We start from the raw sequence: 17,453 nt of genomic DNA on the forward strand, positions 1-17,453 counted from the left end.
GAAGCGAGTCCCCAGGATCTGGATGGAAGGGAATTCAATGAAGCTCTTCTGAGATTGCCAGGGCCACAAGTCAGGAATCATGGAGAAAGGGCAGGGAGCAGCTGCAATGAAAGAAATCCATGTCAGTTTTGAGAGCAGACTACAGAGGAGAAGCAAGGACCAGGGTTGAGCTGGTCACAGCAACGGAGCTTGTAGTAAGTGGTTGGGAAGGGAGGAGGCCTGCTGTCAAAAGTGGAAGTGTGTACAGGCTGCTGAGCCTTGGGAACTGCACTGGGATTAAGCAAAGGGCTGGACTATGTGGAAAACACATGAAACCTCAAATGTTTGTCAACGTCTATTTCAAGATTCTAGACTGGGTGATACACATATAAGCCAAACCCCCAAAAGCTACACATTGTACACTTTTCACTTCATGAGTCTATCTGTGGGAGTAATAAGTAATACACTGAGGTGAAGCAAAGATTAAAGAAGGTGTATATTTGGGGAGTGGAGAGATGATTCATCAGTTAAGGGTGTGAATGCTCTTGCAGAAGACCTGGATTTGGTTCCCAGCACTGAGATGGGGTGGGGGGCACAACCACATGCAACTCCAGATGCAGGGCATCCAAAAACCCTCTTCTGAACTCTGTGGGCACCTGCCCTCACATACACATACTAACATACACATGCACAAATAATTTAAAAATAATAAACCATATTTTAAATGCAGGTTTTAAATCTTGACAGATGTTGCCAAATGACCAACTTCAGTGGTTGTAATTGAGTCCTCTCTTCAGCAAATGTGAAAGGACTCGTCCAGATCTGAACTCCATTTGTGGGAAGACAGGAGACAGAAGCCACAGCTATGACAATACGTGTGTTACTATTCCATGAATGTTAGCAGCATTTTAAGTGCAGGTTGCAGTTATTACATGTATTAATCTATTTGTTAATTAGCAGCAAACCACTGGTAGGATTATTATGATTATTTCACAGATAAAGTGACAGAAAGAAAGACAACTTAGAACACACATTTGTGGTCACAACTGTTAGAGGAAGAGCCAAGATTCCAGCCCTAGCACCCGGGGTCCTCATTCCAAGCTGCATGTCTTTACTGACAGCTCTTACTCCAAATGATGATGTATTTTTGATGATGTGTGCTCTAACAGGTACACATGGACAGGAAACCAGGGGAGAGGGATGTATAAGAAACCGAACAGGAAGCCAGCTCTTTCCGTCTTGATGAAAGGACACGCCGGTTAGTAAGTGGAATTTTGAAATACTAGGCTAAAGGGAATGATAACCAAACCCCAAAGAAGAACGTGTCAACACATTAACACATTTTTCTTACTTTTTTCCTACATACTTTATGAGAAAAAAAAATGATTCTACAAACACTGACAATATATTTAAAGGATGAGCTACAAAAATGAAAGTGTGATGTGACCAAAAGAACCTGGCTCTAGTTCTCAGCCCATGGTCTACCATTCCTTAGCTTGGTGACCTTAGAAAAGCTGCCTCAGTTCTCTGAACCTCATTGTGTCAATGAAAAAAAAGTGAGTTTACAACCTCAGGAAATTTTTTATGACAACTAAATATGAATAGTGCCTGCCATTCAATGGGCATCATGATCTGTAAACAGCTCCTGCCTCTCTGCTGGATCTCATTCGTTCCCATACAGATGCCCCACTTCAATCAAATTGGTCTATTTGCTTTTATTAAACATGATGGAATTCTTCAGTCAGCTTGCATTTCTGCATCCTGTTCTTTGTTTGCTGTAATAATCATTTTGTTTCCCCAAATCTTCTGTATGTGGAGTCTTCCCTGAAGCCATTCACATCTACATTAACTGCCACTACTCTACAGGGTTCCTTTGCCACTGACCTCAGATTACACTCCTCTATCTCTGAATTCCATAGTGCCACTGGATGCTAGCACTATGAAAAAGTTAGTCACCACAGTGCCAGCAGTTTGCACATGCTTACCCGTGTACCAGGCACCGTTCTCAATACTTCATACACTTTGTATCTCACTTAAACTTCTCCACAAATCATGTGTGCTATTGTCCTGTCTAGACACAGGCATGCATGACTGTCACTACTTGCACATCTTCTCTGTGTGGCTGGACTGAAGGTCCTTGAGGGCAGAGACTAGGAGCATGATGTTTAAAACTGTAGACTTTAGAATAAACGAATTTTGGTATGATGCTGACTCTAGTGCCTCTGCTGTTTGGCAAGTTACCCGACTGTGCATGAGTTTCCTTTGTGAAAGGGGATGCTTTTGATACCTGTTTCCAAGTGTCATCAGAAGGCTCAGATTACAGATAAGAGAATCTAAAACAGTGCCAGACTGATGGGGATCTTGCTGAGTGTCAGCCCATATCATTATCATTTTTTATAAGAAAAAAAAAAAAGGCATGATTGACTCAGTCCATAATGTTCTGCCCCTGTGATGGTTGAAAGTGAGAGAGATTGAGTAGAAGCTACACCTTCGGAAATTTGCTGTTTTCCCAGGTTGATAAGTGTGCTACAATACTCTCTTCCATGCCGGTAGTGGCAGTTAGCTGCAGGCCCTCGTCAACCATGGGATTAGAAGAACAACAACCTGAAATCTACAAGGTATTGAATTTCCAAGACAGGATGTTTGGTGAATGGGTAAGTTGAGTGCATTTTCCACTCTGAATGACTTTGCTGGGAGGCTGTAACCACCCTGTAGGTCAAAGTTTCTAACGGGTTTTCATCTCAGCTTGCACATGTTACAACCTCTGCCAGAAGTGCCTTCTCCCACTGTTTGCATCTTTCCACCATGAACAGTGGTGAAGAAGTCAAGACCTAGGGCTCCAAGATCTAGCCCCAACAGATCAGGGCTTGGTGGTCCCTTTTCCAGAGAGCCTTGCCTCCACTGTGCCCTCTACTATCCCTGGATTTTTGTTGTTGCTCTTGCAACAGGGTCTTACACTATCTGGCCATGACTGGTCTGGAATTTACTATATCGACCAAGTTGTCCCCAAACTCCCAGAGATCTGCCCATCTATGCCTCCCGAGGGCTGGGAATAAAGGTGTGCACCTCTGTACCTGTATCTTTGAACCCAATTCTCTTGCATCGATGCCCCATGTGCTACAGTTCCTTGTTGCAATTCTTACGCAACACCAAGTTCCCTGAAAATAGAGACTTGTCTTAATCATCAATCCCTGATACTTCACACAGCACTGACATAAGTGGGTGTCACTAAATGTCTATTAACTGAGTAAGCCAATGAACTAAAAATAGATAAGTGAATGAGCAAAGAGGGAAAGTCACCAAATCATAACTTGTGACTAGATAATTCACGGAAAAGTCATTCAATCTGACAATCAAAGCATAAGAAAGAAACTGTACAAAAGTGAAATGCTTTATAAAAATAGATGGCCGGGCTCTGCAAGGGACCAGTTGTATTCCTATTAGCCATATATTCCCACATCAGGCTGCCAAGCTATTGAAGCTTTAGCAATAACCATTTTGAAATGCTAGATTCACCACCAATTCTTAAACTCAGGATATTGACAGACACACTGTTTGGCTGCTCAGAAAGAAGCAGAGCGTTATGGAGGGAAAGTAATAATTAACTCATAAGGAGTGGGGCAAGTAAACATTCTATTAAGAGGGGGGAAAATTCCAAATGAATATAATCTCCTTCCATTACATTATAAGCATTAAAATTAATAGTGTTGGCTTTTCTGTGGCTTGGATAGTCATTGTATTTAACAAGCTGAAGTTAACTTCACAGGAAAAAAAAATAAATTAAATGTACCGGTGTCTCAGGAAACTTCATTTTCTGAGTGAATAGCCAAGTTGATGCACATCACCAGAATGTCTGACAATCAGTTTTCCATACTGGTGTGTTCTAAATGGGAAAGGAAACCAACTCTTCATTTAAATTATATTGCAAATCACTTCTTGCCTGCTGAATGGCATTCAGCTGCAGTAGGTGGCTTTCACCGTAGGGCCCAAACCAAGACACTGGATGATTAATGCTAATTTGAAATGTTTTCTTGGGTGGGGGGGATGGGTACGTTATCTTGGTGCAGAAGAGGCTGAGGAAATTTTATGGTGGGTGACTGACTCAAAGGCCAACAGCATATTTACCATCAGATAAAAATGCACATTCACAAACATACCAAGACAAGTCAATTATTTCCCCATTCACTGCTCCCCGGGTCCTTTGTGGAAAGAAACCTATTTATACTTCCCATCAAATGGATACAGAGAGTCATAGTAAACAAGCCCCCAGTCCCTCTGTTCTATATTTTATTTCCCAGGGCACCTTCCATTGTGGAAGCCATTAGTTTTGGACTTTTTGTTCCTGATTTATCAAGACAGACATTCTGCTAGCCGGGTCAGTTTTACTTCCAGATACTAAGCAGTTCAGAGACACAGGGTTTGGCTGTGTGAAAGGAAACAAAGCAACAAAATGCACTTTGTAATCCTTTGGCCAGAGTGACTGAAAATCATGAGTGATAATGTCATAAACATAGGCAGTTCATAAAAGCTTATTGCTTCCTACACAATGTAATCCAATCAGATCATGCAAAAATAAGGAAATTAATCTGAACTAATATGTATCAAAAATATAATTTAACCCCAGCCATCATACATCACTTCTGAAACCAACATATTCTTTTCAAAGAAAAGAATCCTCCTTGTGGGTCACAGATGTGAGTAGATTCTTCACTTCATTGTTAGCAGCTTGCTCCTGACAGCCTTCCCCACATTGCATGCTCTCTCCATACTTGGGCATCCATGGCAGGGTATGCTGTTGAGGGCATCTGAACTCCCATGGTCTGCCACAGAAGCCTAGCTCTCTTCTCTGTGATGTCCTGGCTGTGTTCGCTCCCCTTGCTGAGCTCCAGTTTCCTACTGTGCAAGACTGTCATGTGGATTTGGGGTAAACTACCCAGCCACAGAATGCCTGTCATAAGCAGACACTCTATAATTGAGAGCTATTATTGCAATGTCCTTAAAATGAAGCCTGTTTCTGCACTTATCAGTGTTTTTCTACCATGCTGCCCTGATGATCAGTGAGTAGTGCTTGAGATATTGGTTATCAGTACATCTAATGGGCTAATTTATATATGCATAAATAGCCCTGTGCCATAAGTACACATTTTCTGTTATGTGTGTTTAAATCAATGTACTTCAATAGCTGAAAGCTCATTTCCATGTGGGGCTTTGACCTTTAAAATTACTGAATGTGCTGCTCAAGTGACAGGATCCTTTCTGTACCCGACACTGATTTGCAAAATTAGATGTCCAGAAGGCTAAAACATAATTTTTGAGAACAAGACAACAGTCTAACAAGCCTGGGAATATGCCGTTAACCCTGAACACAGCAGAGTCTTGGTGATTATCAAGGGACTAGACTTCTGCCTCAGCAGTATGCAAAGCAGGTCACACCTTTAGTCCGGGACAGCCACAGACAAGCTTTGAGAGGAGGCCCAAAGCCCAGTGGCTCCCTGAGCCTGCACATGCAGTGGAGTCTGTTCTCCAGTTGACTGCATATTGACGTTACTTTGGAACAATTTCAAATTGCTCTAACCCTAACCTTGGAAATTACAGTCTGTGTGGGTGGAGCTTGCATAGGGGACATTTTTTTCTGCAGACTCTACAGCTATCACATGATAGTTGGGGTTGCAGACAAAGTCTAAAAGTAGAGGAATATGTGGATTGGCTGATGGTCTTTAAAAAGCAGTGGCCTTCCTCCTAAAAAGGCTGAGAGGTATGGACGAATCACCCAGAAAAACAGGATGGGAAAGGGGAAAGAAAAGATTCGAACAGGAAGAATGGGAAGGAATTGTGATCGGAGAGAATGGGTAAGTCATACTTAGGACAAGAGTGTGCCTTGGAAGATATGGAAGGTTTGAGCCAGAGTTCTCTGGAGGCTCTTGCAGATATAGCTTGAGTTACAGAAATAGAAGCAGAGTAAGCCAGCTCCTGGGACAGGTGAAACTTAACAGAACTCATGGTGTGCACACCACCTCCGCGGACTTTGAAGGCTCTTAGGGAAGGTGGTGGCTCCTGGGAAGGGATGCAGACAAACTGAGGGAAGGAGTTACTACAGTTGCTAGGTCTATGGTCCCACGTTTTCACCTCCGACACTCCATCACAGTACCTGCCTCCAGGTCTTTCTGTGCTTTCCTTTTTTTTTCTCCCTGAAAAGCCCTTTTCTCCTCTGCCACAGAAACATCATCAAATGTCACCTCCAAATAAGTCATACATGAGTTCCCCTGGAACAATTAATGGCTCCTTTGTTTAGCCAATGTTATTTCTCTCAGACTCTCAGTGAATTCTGCCTGGTCCGTCTCATTACATCATGTCAAATGCCAGGCATCTACACGCTCTGTTCTAGGTGTTATTCTCCGTTTTCACCGTTGATCTTTGCAACCATGCTCAACATACAATATGGATGTGGGAACTATTCTTTAGAGTCTGTAGCACTGCAGTAGACATCTGGTGCTTAATTCTTGCCAACACCCCTTTGTGTGTAATTGGAGAGCTCTCTCACCCAGTACCTCCTGCAGGATTGTGGAAAGAGCTATCAATCACAATGACTAGTCAGTGTCTGCTGGCTTTGGGGGTTGACATGTGTCCTGGTTAGTTTTTGTCAACCTGATACTTTCTTGAGTTATGTGGGAAGAGGAACCTCAACTGAGAAAATGCCTCCATCAGATGGTCTGTAGGCAAGCCTGTAGGGCATTTTCTTGATTGATGGTTGATGTGGAAGGGCCAAGCCCATTGAGGGCTGTGCCATCCCTGGACAGGTGGTCCTGGATGGTGTAAGGAAGCAGGTTGAGCAAGCCATGGAGAGTATGCCAGTAAACAGTGTTCCTCCATGGTCTCTGCTTCAGTTCCTGCCTCCAGGTTCCTGCCTTGCATTCTTGCCCAGGCTCTCCTTCATGATGGATGACAACTGTAAGGTGAAATAAATTCTTTTCCTCCCCAAGTTGCTTTTGGTTATAGTGTTTGACCACAGCTATAGAAAACCAAACTAGGACAACATGTGAAACACGAGGTACCAATAAAAGTTCTTCTATGAATGCTGAAGAGAAGGGGATCAAGACCTATAAGGACTTTACTTTAGAACTGCTAAAATTATTATATTTATTGCAAGGATACAGCATCCCTGGCAGGAGTAAGCAGGGATAACAGTTAGCAGAGAAAGCTAGAATCAATAGATGACTAGGGAGAATGACCCAGAAGAGTCACATTAGCACCTGGCTATAATTTGGCCTGTACCCAGCACTCTAAGACTGCCTAGCTGCACATGCCAATAAAGTCATGGCTTTGCTTACATTAATTCGATCCCTGCCCCTGTCAATGCAAGTTATCTGGACCAACTCAATCATATTATAACAATGATTCTGATAAAATGCCCTTGTCATTTCAAAGATACATTTGATTGTGCTATTAAGAAGTCAGTGATGCAAAGAATATGTTTGTTTTAAAACAATGGTTCCAAGATTGCTTAATATGCTCTAAGGGATCTGTAGAATAGTGAAATTAGAGATAAATGAAAGAGAAGTACCTGGGGCTCAGTCTTTCTTTTTAAGCAAAGGGAACTGTCATTATTCTGTTTCATATATTGAGATTTTATGTATAACTAGTTTTTAAAGGGGGCCCTATTCCCTTTAAAAAGGTGTTAGACTGATGTATTAAAATAAAATAGAATTATATTTTAAATAAAAACCTTTCTGCACATAGAAGTTGGGCTGAAAACTGCTGTGCAGAATGATTCATCTGTGAGGGAGCTGGGAACTGGGGAGTTTGCAATCGAACAGGCTACTAGAGACCTTAGACCAAGGGAGACAAACACTGTCCATGGAACCTATAGGGCATCTTGTCCACAGACTCTGTGGCAGACAATAGTCTCAAGTACATGCTGAATATGTGAGAAGAAAGTTCTGCTTGGAGAACAAGACAAGTTTCTTAGCTGAGCAGACTCAGGAAAGCCAACCATGAGAGACCATACCCTCAGAATGGGTTACAAAGAATAGCTTTAAGTTCCAAGTCCAAGTCACACTGAACTCTCTGGCTTCTCCGTCCCCCATGCCTAGTCCTGATCTTCTCACCTACTTTCCCATAATACCCTAGCCTGGTTCCTCCCCACTTCATTTATTTTTAGGACTCATTTCCTCTGAGGGGGACATTTCAGGACTCCCCTCCTCTACTTACCCTTCTCTCTCAGGCCTCCCCATGGTCACCATGCTGAACTTTCTCCAGTACAATATGGCTGAATCACTTCCCTGCTTCTGTAAGCAAATGAAGTTCAGTCCCCATCACATGACCTGATGGGGACATATCCTGCCATCACTTCCTGCCTCAAAAACTACAGTGCAAAGCACAGACCTAATTCATTGCTCTGTGCTTCACAAATGTCTTCTCCCTCCTGTGGCACACGGGGTCAGCCCGGCCTCAGGGCCACTATGCTACACTACAATTTTGAAAACTTGGCAGACTAAAATTACCAGGGGATCTAGCTGAGATGCGGTGTACTAACTGAGTAACTCTAAGCTACAGGGGAGATTCTGTAGCTTGTTGGCCAAGCACTAAACTGGGGCTTGAGAGGAAGGCAGTAGAGAACTCCCTGAGTGCCCACCCCATGCTCATGCACTGCAGTGGGAAAGGCACCTCCCAGGCCTCTGCCTGAAGTCAGTTGATAATGATAATAGTAATTAGTGTATATGGAGTCCTTAAGATGACCCAGGCTCTGCTCTAAGTGCTTTCATTTATTAACCCATCCAATCAGCAGAGACCTTGAAAGTAAATCACTCTTAGTGTTCTGAAGCCCAGGGGAGTAACTTAGACAGGCCACACAGCAGGTAGCATGTAGAGGTGGTCTTAAACTCAGGCAGGTCATCCCTGAAACCTCCATTTTTACCTTGATGCTCCTCTCAATGATTGGCAATTGCCAGTGTATCTGCAGTGCTTCTTTTTTCTTTTCTTTTCTTTTTTTTTTTGGTTTTTCGAGACAGGGTTTCTCTGTGTAGCTTTGCGCCTTTCCTGGAACTCACTTGGTAGCCCAGGCTGGCCTCGAACTCACAGAGATCCGCCTGGCTCTGCCTCCCAAGTGCTGGGATTAAAGGCGTGCGCCACCACCGCCCGGCTCTGCAGTGCTTCTTAAGATGCCCATTTCCCCCTATCTGAACCCAAATGATACCTTGGGAGGATTAAGCACTTGCTGTCACTCCTCACTAGCTGGTAATTCCCTCAATACTAGGATCCTGTCTGTGGACCCAAACCCCAGGTACCTTTGTAAAAATCACATGTTTCTGAGTGGGTGAAAGTACAGACATGTCCCTGGAACTGAAATTTTAGGCAGTTGTGAGCCTCCTAACACAAGTTCTGGGAATATTCAGGCCATTTCTCCAGCCCACCCCAAAAGACTTCTGACCCTGACTTCATTTCCATCCTGAGGAATATAAAATAAAGAACAAAGTCAGTGATAAACAGCCCAGAGACAGCGCAGACAGAGGAGTCAGGTAAACGGCATTTAGTGTAGGGCCAGAATCCGGGAGAGAGGGCATTTGGTTCTGGAATATTGGCACTGTGGCAGTGAGGTAGGGGTGTGCTATTTGATGCAGGGTAGTCAAAGGAGGCCTCTCTTAGGGAGCTCTAGTTTATGTTGAGACCACAGGATAGTGAATGGCCAGCAAAGGATATTGCAGACAGAAGGACTCTTCACACACAAATCAAGTCCCTGCTCCCAGGGAAGGTGTAGCATGTTGAAAACAGTGATGTAGGCCTAGGAACTCAGTGTACATAGGACCTGCTGTCCACAGGGTAGCCTGGGTCTCAAATCTTAGTACAAGAGGAAGACTCTAGAAATGTTTAAGCTGTCATATCTCGTCTGCCTAAACATCCCTCTGGCTGCTCTGTGGATAAAGGTTCTTAAGAGCAATGGGGAAAGGTAAAGGGTCAGCCATTGGGGGTTGGGTTCCTATACAAAACAGAATGACACCCAAGAGCTTGTAAGGTAGGACAGGGAGGGGGAACAGTCAAAATTTAAAACCTGATCAGACAACAAGCCTGCAGGACAGGATTTAAGGCAGAATGCATGCCAGTGTAACTAATCACAGAATGTGCAGCTAATTGCAGAGTGTGCTGCAATGCAGACTTCCTGCCTCCTCTAAATGTTCACACAAAGGCTTGCTATGTTCTCACCTTCACCAGAAGTGCTGAGTGTCATTCCAAGAAGAAATATGCAAAACACAGTGGCCCTTTGAAAGTAGGGGTGGGGAGAGATAATGATGAGCTGTTTTTCTTTTATTAAAAAAAAATAAGTGGTTTTCAAATGACAGGTCTTGGATGGCTACCAATAACAAGAGCCCACATTTGCAGGGTGCCAGTGGGCCAGATCCAGTTATCCCAAGCATGATGCACATCTAGTCATTCATCCACACAGAGACCCTTGATGCTCCCACCATCCCACCCCCACAGATGGACAGATGAGGAAGCCAGGAATGCACAAATAATTAGCCCAGGGTCACACAGCTGGTTAGCGTTAGAACCTCGGCACAGAAGGCAGGCTGGATATGGAATGTGGCCTTCATCCAAGTATCCTTACCTCAAGAAACTAGGCAAAATAAGAAGTAAGCTCTGGCTGAGGAAGCTCTGAACTGCAATGCATTCCTAGCATGACTCCCAGCATAAAATACTATGCCATGTCTACTACATATGCATCACAGAAGAGAAGCTCATAGGGAACTCTGACACCCACTGCCACTGGAATGCAGCAAGGAATCAAAATCACATAAAAACCATGCTCTGAACCAATGGAGTGTGTAAATGCTCCGCAGGCACAAGCTATCGTTACCACACTACCATTTTAAACAGATTTTTACACAATTTTGGAGTCTACTGAAGAGTACCAATACTCAGCACAATTACCCAAATCTTATTTTCCTAAAACAAGAGAAAGAACACTTCAGAAGGTGGCATTCATGAAACTCTACCTGTTACTGGCCCTAAAACATAATGTGTGAGTCAGCCAGGCTGATAACTAGCAGAAGGTGGGGCCTCTGAGGCCTCATTCCCATTAGCAGTCCAAGGTCAGTACCTATCACAAGCTGGGGGTTAAAACAGGTTCAGTAGGATGGCAACTGCCTTGAAATCCTTGCTCCCCAGAGTACTAGCTGTGTGATACCTTGGCGGTATCTCTTAAATTTTCTGTGCATCAGCATCTTCATGGGTAACCCAAGGTGAGATTACCTACCAGGCATCATTCTTCTGCATGCTTCAGGAGAGGTGGAAGGCCCTGAGTCAGTGTGTGTCTAGGACATATACCCAGGAACTGAAGTGGAACTGCTACTATTGCTGTTACTACATATTGGTAGATAGAATCTCAATAAGGCCGAATGTAGGATATAGAGAAATCAAGTTTAAACTGACTAGAAAGCATGCTCCCTACTAGCTGGTTTTCATAGGGCTAGAAGGTATTAGGCAGCCTGCTGGGGGAGAAAAGTTATCAACAGTCTTACCCAACATTGAATCTTATGTACATCAGTAACAACATGCCAGTTAAACTGTACAGTAGTGGCATGTCTATTTGGAGGTAACCAACTACTTAGTATTTGGATTGAAGGCCTATTCCACAGGAGGTAATGGCACACCTGCTAATCTGGTCAAAGAGTCATTGCAAGGGAGGACACAAATCATAGGGCGGAACCCGCTACTAAGTGGTCATGTTGTGAAATTGCCTTCTAAATATTTGTGTTTCTACTCATAGTCTTGGTCACAGAAGTTTCTTTTTGCAGTGGGCAGCAGTCCCTACAGAGGCTCATACGGGTCAAAGTACTGAGAATAACTGGTGGTCAGAGCTCAGCACTAAACGGAACACCTTCATCAATACTCTTGCCAAGGCTCAAGGACAAAAGTGAAGGAAGAGGCAGAAAGAGTGTAAGAGCCAGAGGCAGTGAAATGCTGTCTTCTGGAAGTGGTACGGCTATTGCACTCACAAACTCACACCAACAAGACGAGATGAAGGCGGTCGAAATTCCAGCTTAGATGGGAGAAGAACTGTATGCGCCTCATGCCTTACTGAGGAGCTATGGACGGTTGGCAGCTACTGGGAATCGGGCTTCTTTGGGAGTGTGGTCACTGCTACATTGCCCATGCTCCAGTGGAGGGCCCTACTGGATGTGCAAATATGGGTAGGATTAATTTGGAATTCTAGGTTATTTTAGAAGAATGAAGAGGAAGAGGATGAGAAGGACAGGGAGGAGAAAAGATAATGACATTGGCATCTACAGGAAGTTGGGATGAACTCACACTGGGAGGAGGACACAGGTAGAATTGAAGGAAAAAATGGAGGGGTAGATATGATCATAATTCTTAATTGTATACATGCATAAAATCATAATTGTATACATGCATAAAATCCTCAAAGAATAAATTAAGCAATAACTGTGGACTGTAAGAAAAAAAAAAACAAGACCAAATAAGTTACAGAGCACAAAAGGCTTAATATGAAAGCAACCAGCTCTTTGATAAATATTTTATGTAAAATATGTTCTTTGCCAGTAAACATTGAACAGAAATGACTTGATTGAGAAATTTGAGGGAGACTTCCAACTAGAAGATTACCTTGACTAAGGGGACCATCTCTAGACCACATAAGCTTCACTAGTTATTAGATGTGTGATCCTAGACAGGATTCTTGACATGTCTAGGTCTTAGTTCTCTCATCTCTAAGTTTTCCAGTTGTATTGAATGAGACAGTATAGACACACCCTTAGAGTGCCTACCTCAAAAAACAAAACAAAACAAGACAGAAAGTGGAAGCAGAGCTAATCAAGAAAAGAGGCTAGCAGCAGCAGCAGGAGGGGACAAGAGGTAATTGGGGAATATAATCAAAATACATTATATACCTGAATGAAAATGCCACAATGAATCCTATTTGTGTGTATAATTAATACACATAAGGATAAAATCATTGAAGAAATGCATTTCTGTAAGAGTTAGCTATTGTGATTATGCTATTGTTGCTTATTATTATTATCATTATTATTATTATTATTATTACTTTGGTGGTTTCCTTGTGTGTGAATTTAAGAGGAAATCAAGAATCTATTGAAAAATATGTCAGTTGTGGGCTCTGGATTCCAAAGAGGAGAGAGCCATCGTCACCCTCATTGCTATGTAGTGCTGGGGCCACTCATAGATGCCTAAGAACTATAGGCAGGCTGTGTAATGACATGCAAAGAAAAAAAACATGAGAGAGGAACTGTGATTTGATTTCCTGAAAGTTCCAGAAAATGAAAGACAAAGTATGGCACACGGTGTGTGGAAAGTGCTGTTCCATCCCTCCTGGCAATTAGTGCAGAAAGGAGACAGAGTGCAGCGTGCTGGCAGATCCAGGAGCTCCTTTGATGGAATAGAAAAGGATAATATATATTTTCACCTTCAGAAAGGTTAGGTAATTATAAATGTATTCTCCTTACTCATAATATTTTAAGCAAGTAATTGTTGCCCATGGGAAAATGTTTAATTATTTCTGACGAACAACTGTGGCCTAGAAACACTAGAACAAGGCAGGCAGAGCGTAGAAACCTGGGCCTGGTTCTTAATTGTGTGGCAATCTTGCCTTTTCATTGTATGTGAGTAAAGTCTGCTATTGATTTTTCTCTCAATTGATTTCACAATTTTTTTTCTAGTTTAGCAACAGAGGGGCTCCCCAATTAGCTATCATATTCTGGACTCACTAGATTAGAGGCTGCCTCCTACCTTGGTGACACAAACCCCATCCCTTTCAAGGTTGGCTGCCCAGCCTAAGCTTTTTTTCTGGACACTTCAGCCTCCTCATAACTGGATCCCTGTCCTCCTTGGTCAGCACAGGGCAATATACAGCAAAACCACGTTTTATGCTAAGGTCATCTGACTCCTTACACAGTCCCATTGAGAGAGAGAAGAAGTAGAACGAACTGTAAGGAACAGAGCCCCCCACACCAACCCTGCCACCACCATCCTGAATTATACCCTGACAACAGGTCCTGCAGGAAGAAAGGCTTTCAAAAGAAAATAGCGGGAAGGGGCTGAGGAGAGAACTCAGCATGGCATGACCTCGCCATTGGATCAGTGTGACCTGGCCTCCAGTCTCCTCCAACAATGCAATGACTATTGACCATCGTATCACAATCCCACACTACATATCCAGGGAAAAAATTCCACAGATTAAGGGTCTTTTCTAGGACAGAAGCTGAATGGAGACTTTGATCCATCTCATTTTTGAGCTTACTACCTTCAGCAGCTGGGGCATTCCCATATTTTGTGGGATGGACTGAGTTTGAGGTAGGATGGAAAGACAGGGAAAATAATAGGGCACAGGAAAGGGAAAGAGCCCCTCCCCCCGGATCTAAGTGATGACTCTGACCAGCAGAGGAGCAAAGCCTTCCTGCAACTGCTGCAGGCCTTTCTCCCACCCAGCTGTAAAACTTCAGTTTTCTAAGAATTTCACCAGGAACCACATTTACAAGAGGACATGTACTAAAACGGGGCATGTAATCCTGTGAGTCCCAGGTTGACTTTATCAGGTTATAATTCCAATCCAGGAACCTCCAGAACCATCTTAGGCTCTCACTCATCAAATGAGAGAGATAAAGAAAAAAAAGATGTTTCTCAGCAGCTTTTTGAGATGTAACTTGAGAGCCACCAGCTTGGTGTATGTGGCTAATATTAAGACAATCCATTGCTTAGTCTTTCTTTAGCAGCCAGTATTGGGTGTATCTTTCTGAATACCCCTTTTTCTCTTAACTTGCATGCTTAAAACCTATAATAAGATACATTTAATAAGATCCTAGCTCAGTGTCATATTGGCTAGTCCTGAAATTCTTTTCTACGTCAAAGCCACAAACAGAATCCTGGTTTAGCCTGAGTTGATATCCCTAAAAGATTAGGAGAATGCTTCAGGCTGCTGAGGGAGACAGCAGAAGCTGTGTCTCTGTCTCCTCATTGCTCACAATGCCTAGGATGTAGAACTAGCTGATCTTTGATGCTTAGGGTCCCCTCCCCCGCTCTGGGTGCGTGTGTGTGTGTGTGTGTGTGTGTGTGTGTGTGTGTGTGTGTGTGTGTGTGTACTTTAATAAGACAGGAATTTAATCTTTTCACAACTATTACTTGCCACTTAGGAATAAGATAGGATTGTGATAGGTGCAGGGAATATAGGTATCAATTTACTCCAGAGCCTAAAAACAAAACAAATAAACAGACAAAACAAAACCAACAAAAAACAACTGGACAACATCTGCTTAGTGGTCTTATTCATCACATCACCAATACACGTGTTCTTTCACATGTGGAAATTTCAACTGCTTTTTAAGCAGATCTCCCTGCTTCTGGAAGACATTCAAACACCGGCAGTTTCTTGCAAATGTGTGAATCTTATGCTTTTCTTTCCTTTGTAAAGTCTTAAATAGAGAATATGTGATTTTTAAAATTCTCATGAAATAGGAGTCATTTCCCAATTTCATCTAGGTGTGAAGTTTGTGTCCTAAACCCACAGCATGGAAATTGCTTTGGATTCTGGGGGAGCGAAACAAAGTGTGTGATCTAATTCCATTGTTCAATTAGGAGGCCTTAGGAAATTCACTTATTGTGTACCATTCTAGAACTCTATTTCTAAGGAACGCAAAGAATTATATCATTTGTTATATAGGCTGATATAGAATTAGTGTTCAACCAGATAATGAGCAAAGCAATTGAATGTAGCTAGAGTTTTCCTGGTCCTGCCTTGCCCACAGTCAGGACAAATCTCTCTCACCCGCCAGTCCCACAGCTGCTCAGACCAACCAAGTAAACACACAGAGGCTTATATTACTTATAAACTGTATGGCCATGGCAGGCTTCTTGTTATCTAGTTCTTATATCTTGAATTAACCCATTTCTATTAATCTATAAGTTGCCACATGGCTCATGGCTTACCAGTATCTTAACATCTTCTCATGGCATTGGCTGGCAACATCTCTCTGCCTCAGCCTTCCACTTCCTAGAATTCTCTTCTCTGCTTGTCCCGCCTATACTTCTTGCCTGGCTACTGGCCAATCAGCACTTTATTTATGCAGAGCAATATCCACAGCAATTGAAGGCATCACAGGTGTTATAAGATGCACTCCACACCCCACTGCTTCAACCTCAGACATCACAGATGACACTTCCACTGCCACACATGAAGGACAGACCACAGAATCCCTGAAGTGCCCTGATCCTCTGGCTTGCATAAAACTACCCAAGGAATGAGGACCAGAGGACCAAAAAGAAGGAAGGGACAGAACTCAGGACCAAATGATGTTTGTATTCCTGTTTATTTTTAACATACTTCATGGTGTTGTTATTTTTTGTTAGTTTCTTGAGACAGGGCATCACTCTCTGTATGCCAGATTTGGGACTATGTAGTCCAGGTTGGCCTCATCCACCTGATAGTCCTTCTTTCTCAGCCTCCTGAGCACTGGGATTCCAGGCATGAGCCACCACACTTGGTCCTATATCCTCCTTTATTTTAACCCTTGCACAATGCACAGCTTTTGTTTCCTATACCTGCCACCCCTAACTGGAGGAGTATTCCTCTGAATGCTTCAAGCCTTGCCCTAAGCTTTTCTCTTCATGACTGCACAGGAAACTTGGGCCTCAGTGAACTGAATGAAAACCCCAAGTCTTTCTGCCTGGTGTGTTGGCTATTGGTTTATCAGCTTGGAAAAGTCCTTTCTCAAGGGTGTTTAAATAGAAATGGGGATAAATGTCACCAGTGCAGAAAAGCATAGACTCTTGGCATAGTTATTATTGCAGGCACTGGGTATGTAGGACCGACAACCTCCCATAGAGAAGTATGCATGGCTGGGAGAAATGAACACATTGTGGGATGCTAGATGGATCCAGTGGTAACGTCAGTACCCTACTGTCTATGAATTAGAAAAAGGTGGAAACTACCTGTCTAATTTGGGGAAACTTAAGCCTTGTTATTTTCAGCCTCCTGAGAATGAGGAAATTTGTTCCAGGATGCTGGGCAGTTGGTAGGGAGCTTGCCCAGGATAGGTCTGGTGGCCCTGATAGCTGAGCTCCTCTGGCTTAGTGAACCTTCAGGGATTGTTCAAAGAACATGGGCTTACCTTTGCTCCAGGGGTAAAGAAAATTCAATCCATCCTTCGCAAGTCTCTAGACTTCTGCCCATCTGGCCAACCAGCTTCAATTTGTAGGTATCTGGGGGAGGGTGGGAGTATCACTGCTTTGGTGGGTTTCCTTGATGACACTGCTTCCTTCCAGAGGCCTCTCCTGATGACCCCAAGTTAGTCTTGTTCTACGTTTTCAATAGCAGCCAGTCCCCATCACAGTATTGTTTTCCCATTTTTATTCAAATTTAAAGCTAATGTGTGCACACCTGTATATGTGCATGCATGTGCGCAGACGCCAGAGATTGGCCATCGGGTTTCTTCCTCTATCGCTCTTCACTT

At 43.2% G+C, this 17,453-nt stretch overlaps 1 protein-coding gene across 3 annotated transcripts in view; it reads right to left on the minus strand.

Annotated features, from left to right (window-relative positions):
- LOC128097099 (uncharacterized) overlaps positions 1-17,453 on the minus strand; it is a 336,173-nt gene continuing 318,720 nt past the window's right edge. For all 3 annotated transcript variants that reach the window (XR_008213785.1, XM_052717292.1, XM_052717294.1), the window contains one exon: positions 1-101. Coding sequence is in view for 2 of the 3 variants with exons in the window: in XM_052717294.1 (XP_052573254.1) it covers positions 71-101 (31 nt within the window). In the remaining variant the exon portion in view is untranslated. The remainder of the gene's footprint in view (positions 102-17,453) is intronic.

The sequence above is a fragment of the Peromyscus californicus genome, unplaced genomic scaffold, assembly GCF_007827085.1.
Source record: "Peromyscus californicus insignis strain IS unplaced genomic scaffold, ASM782708v3 Scaffold_5__1_contigs__length_169319896, whole genome shotgun sequence".
Classification (NCBI taxonomy): Eukaryota; Metazoa; Chordata; class Mammalia; order Rodentia; family Cricetidae; genus Peromyscus; species Peromyscus californicus.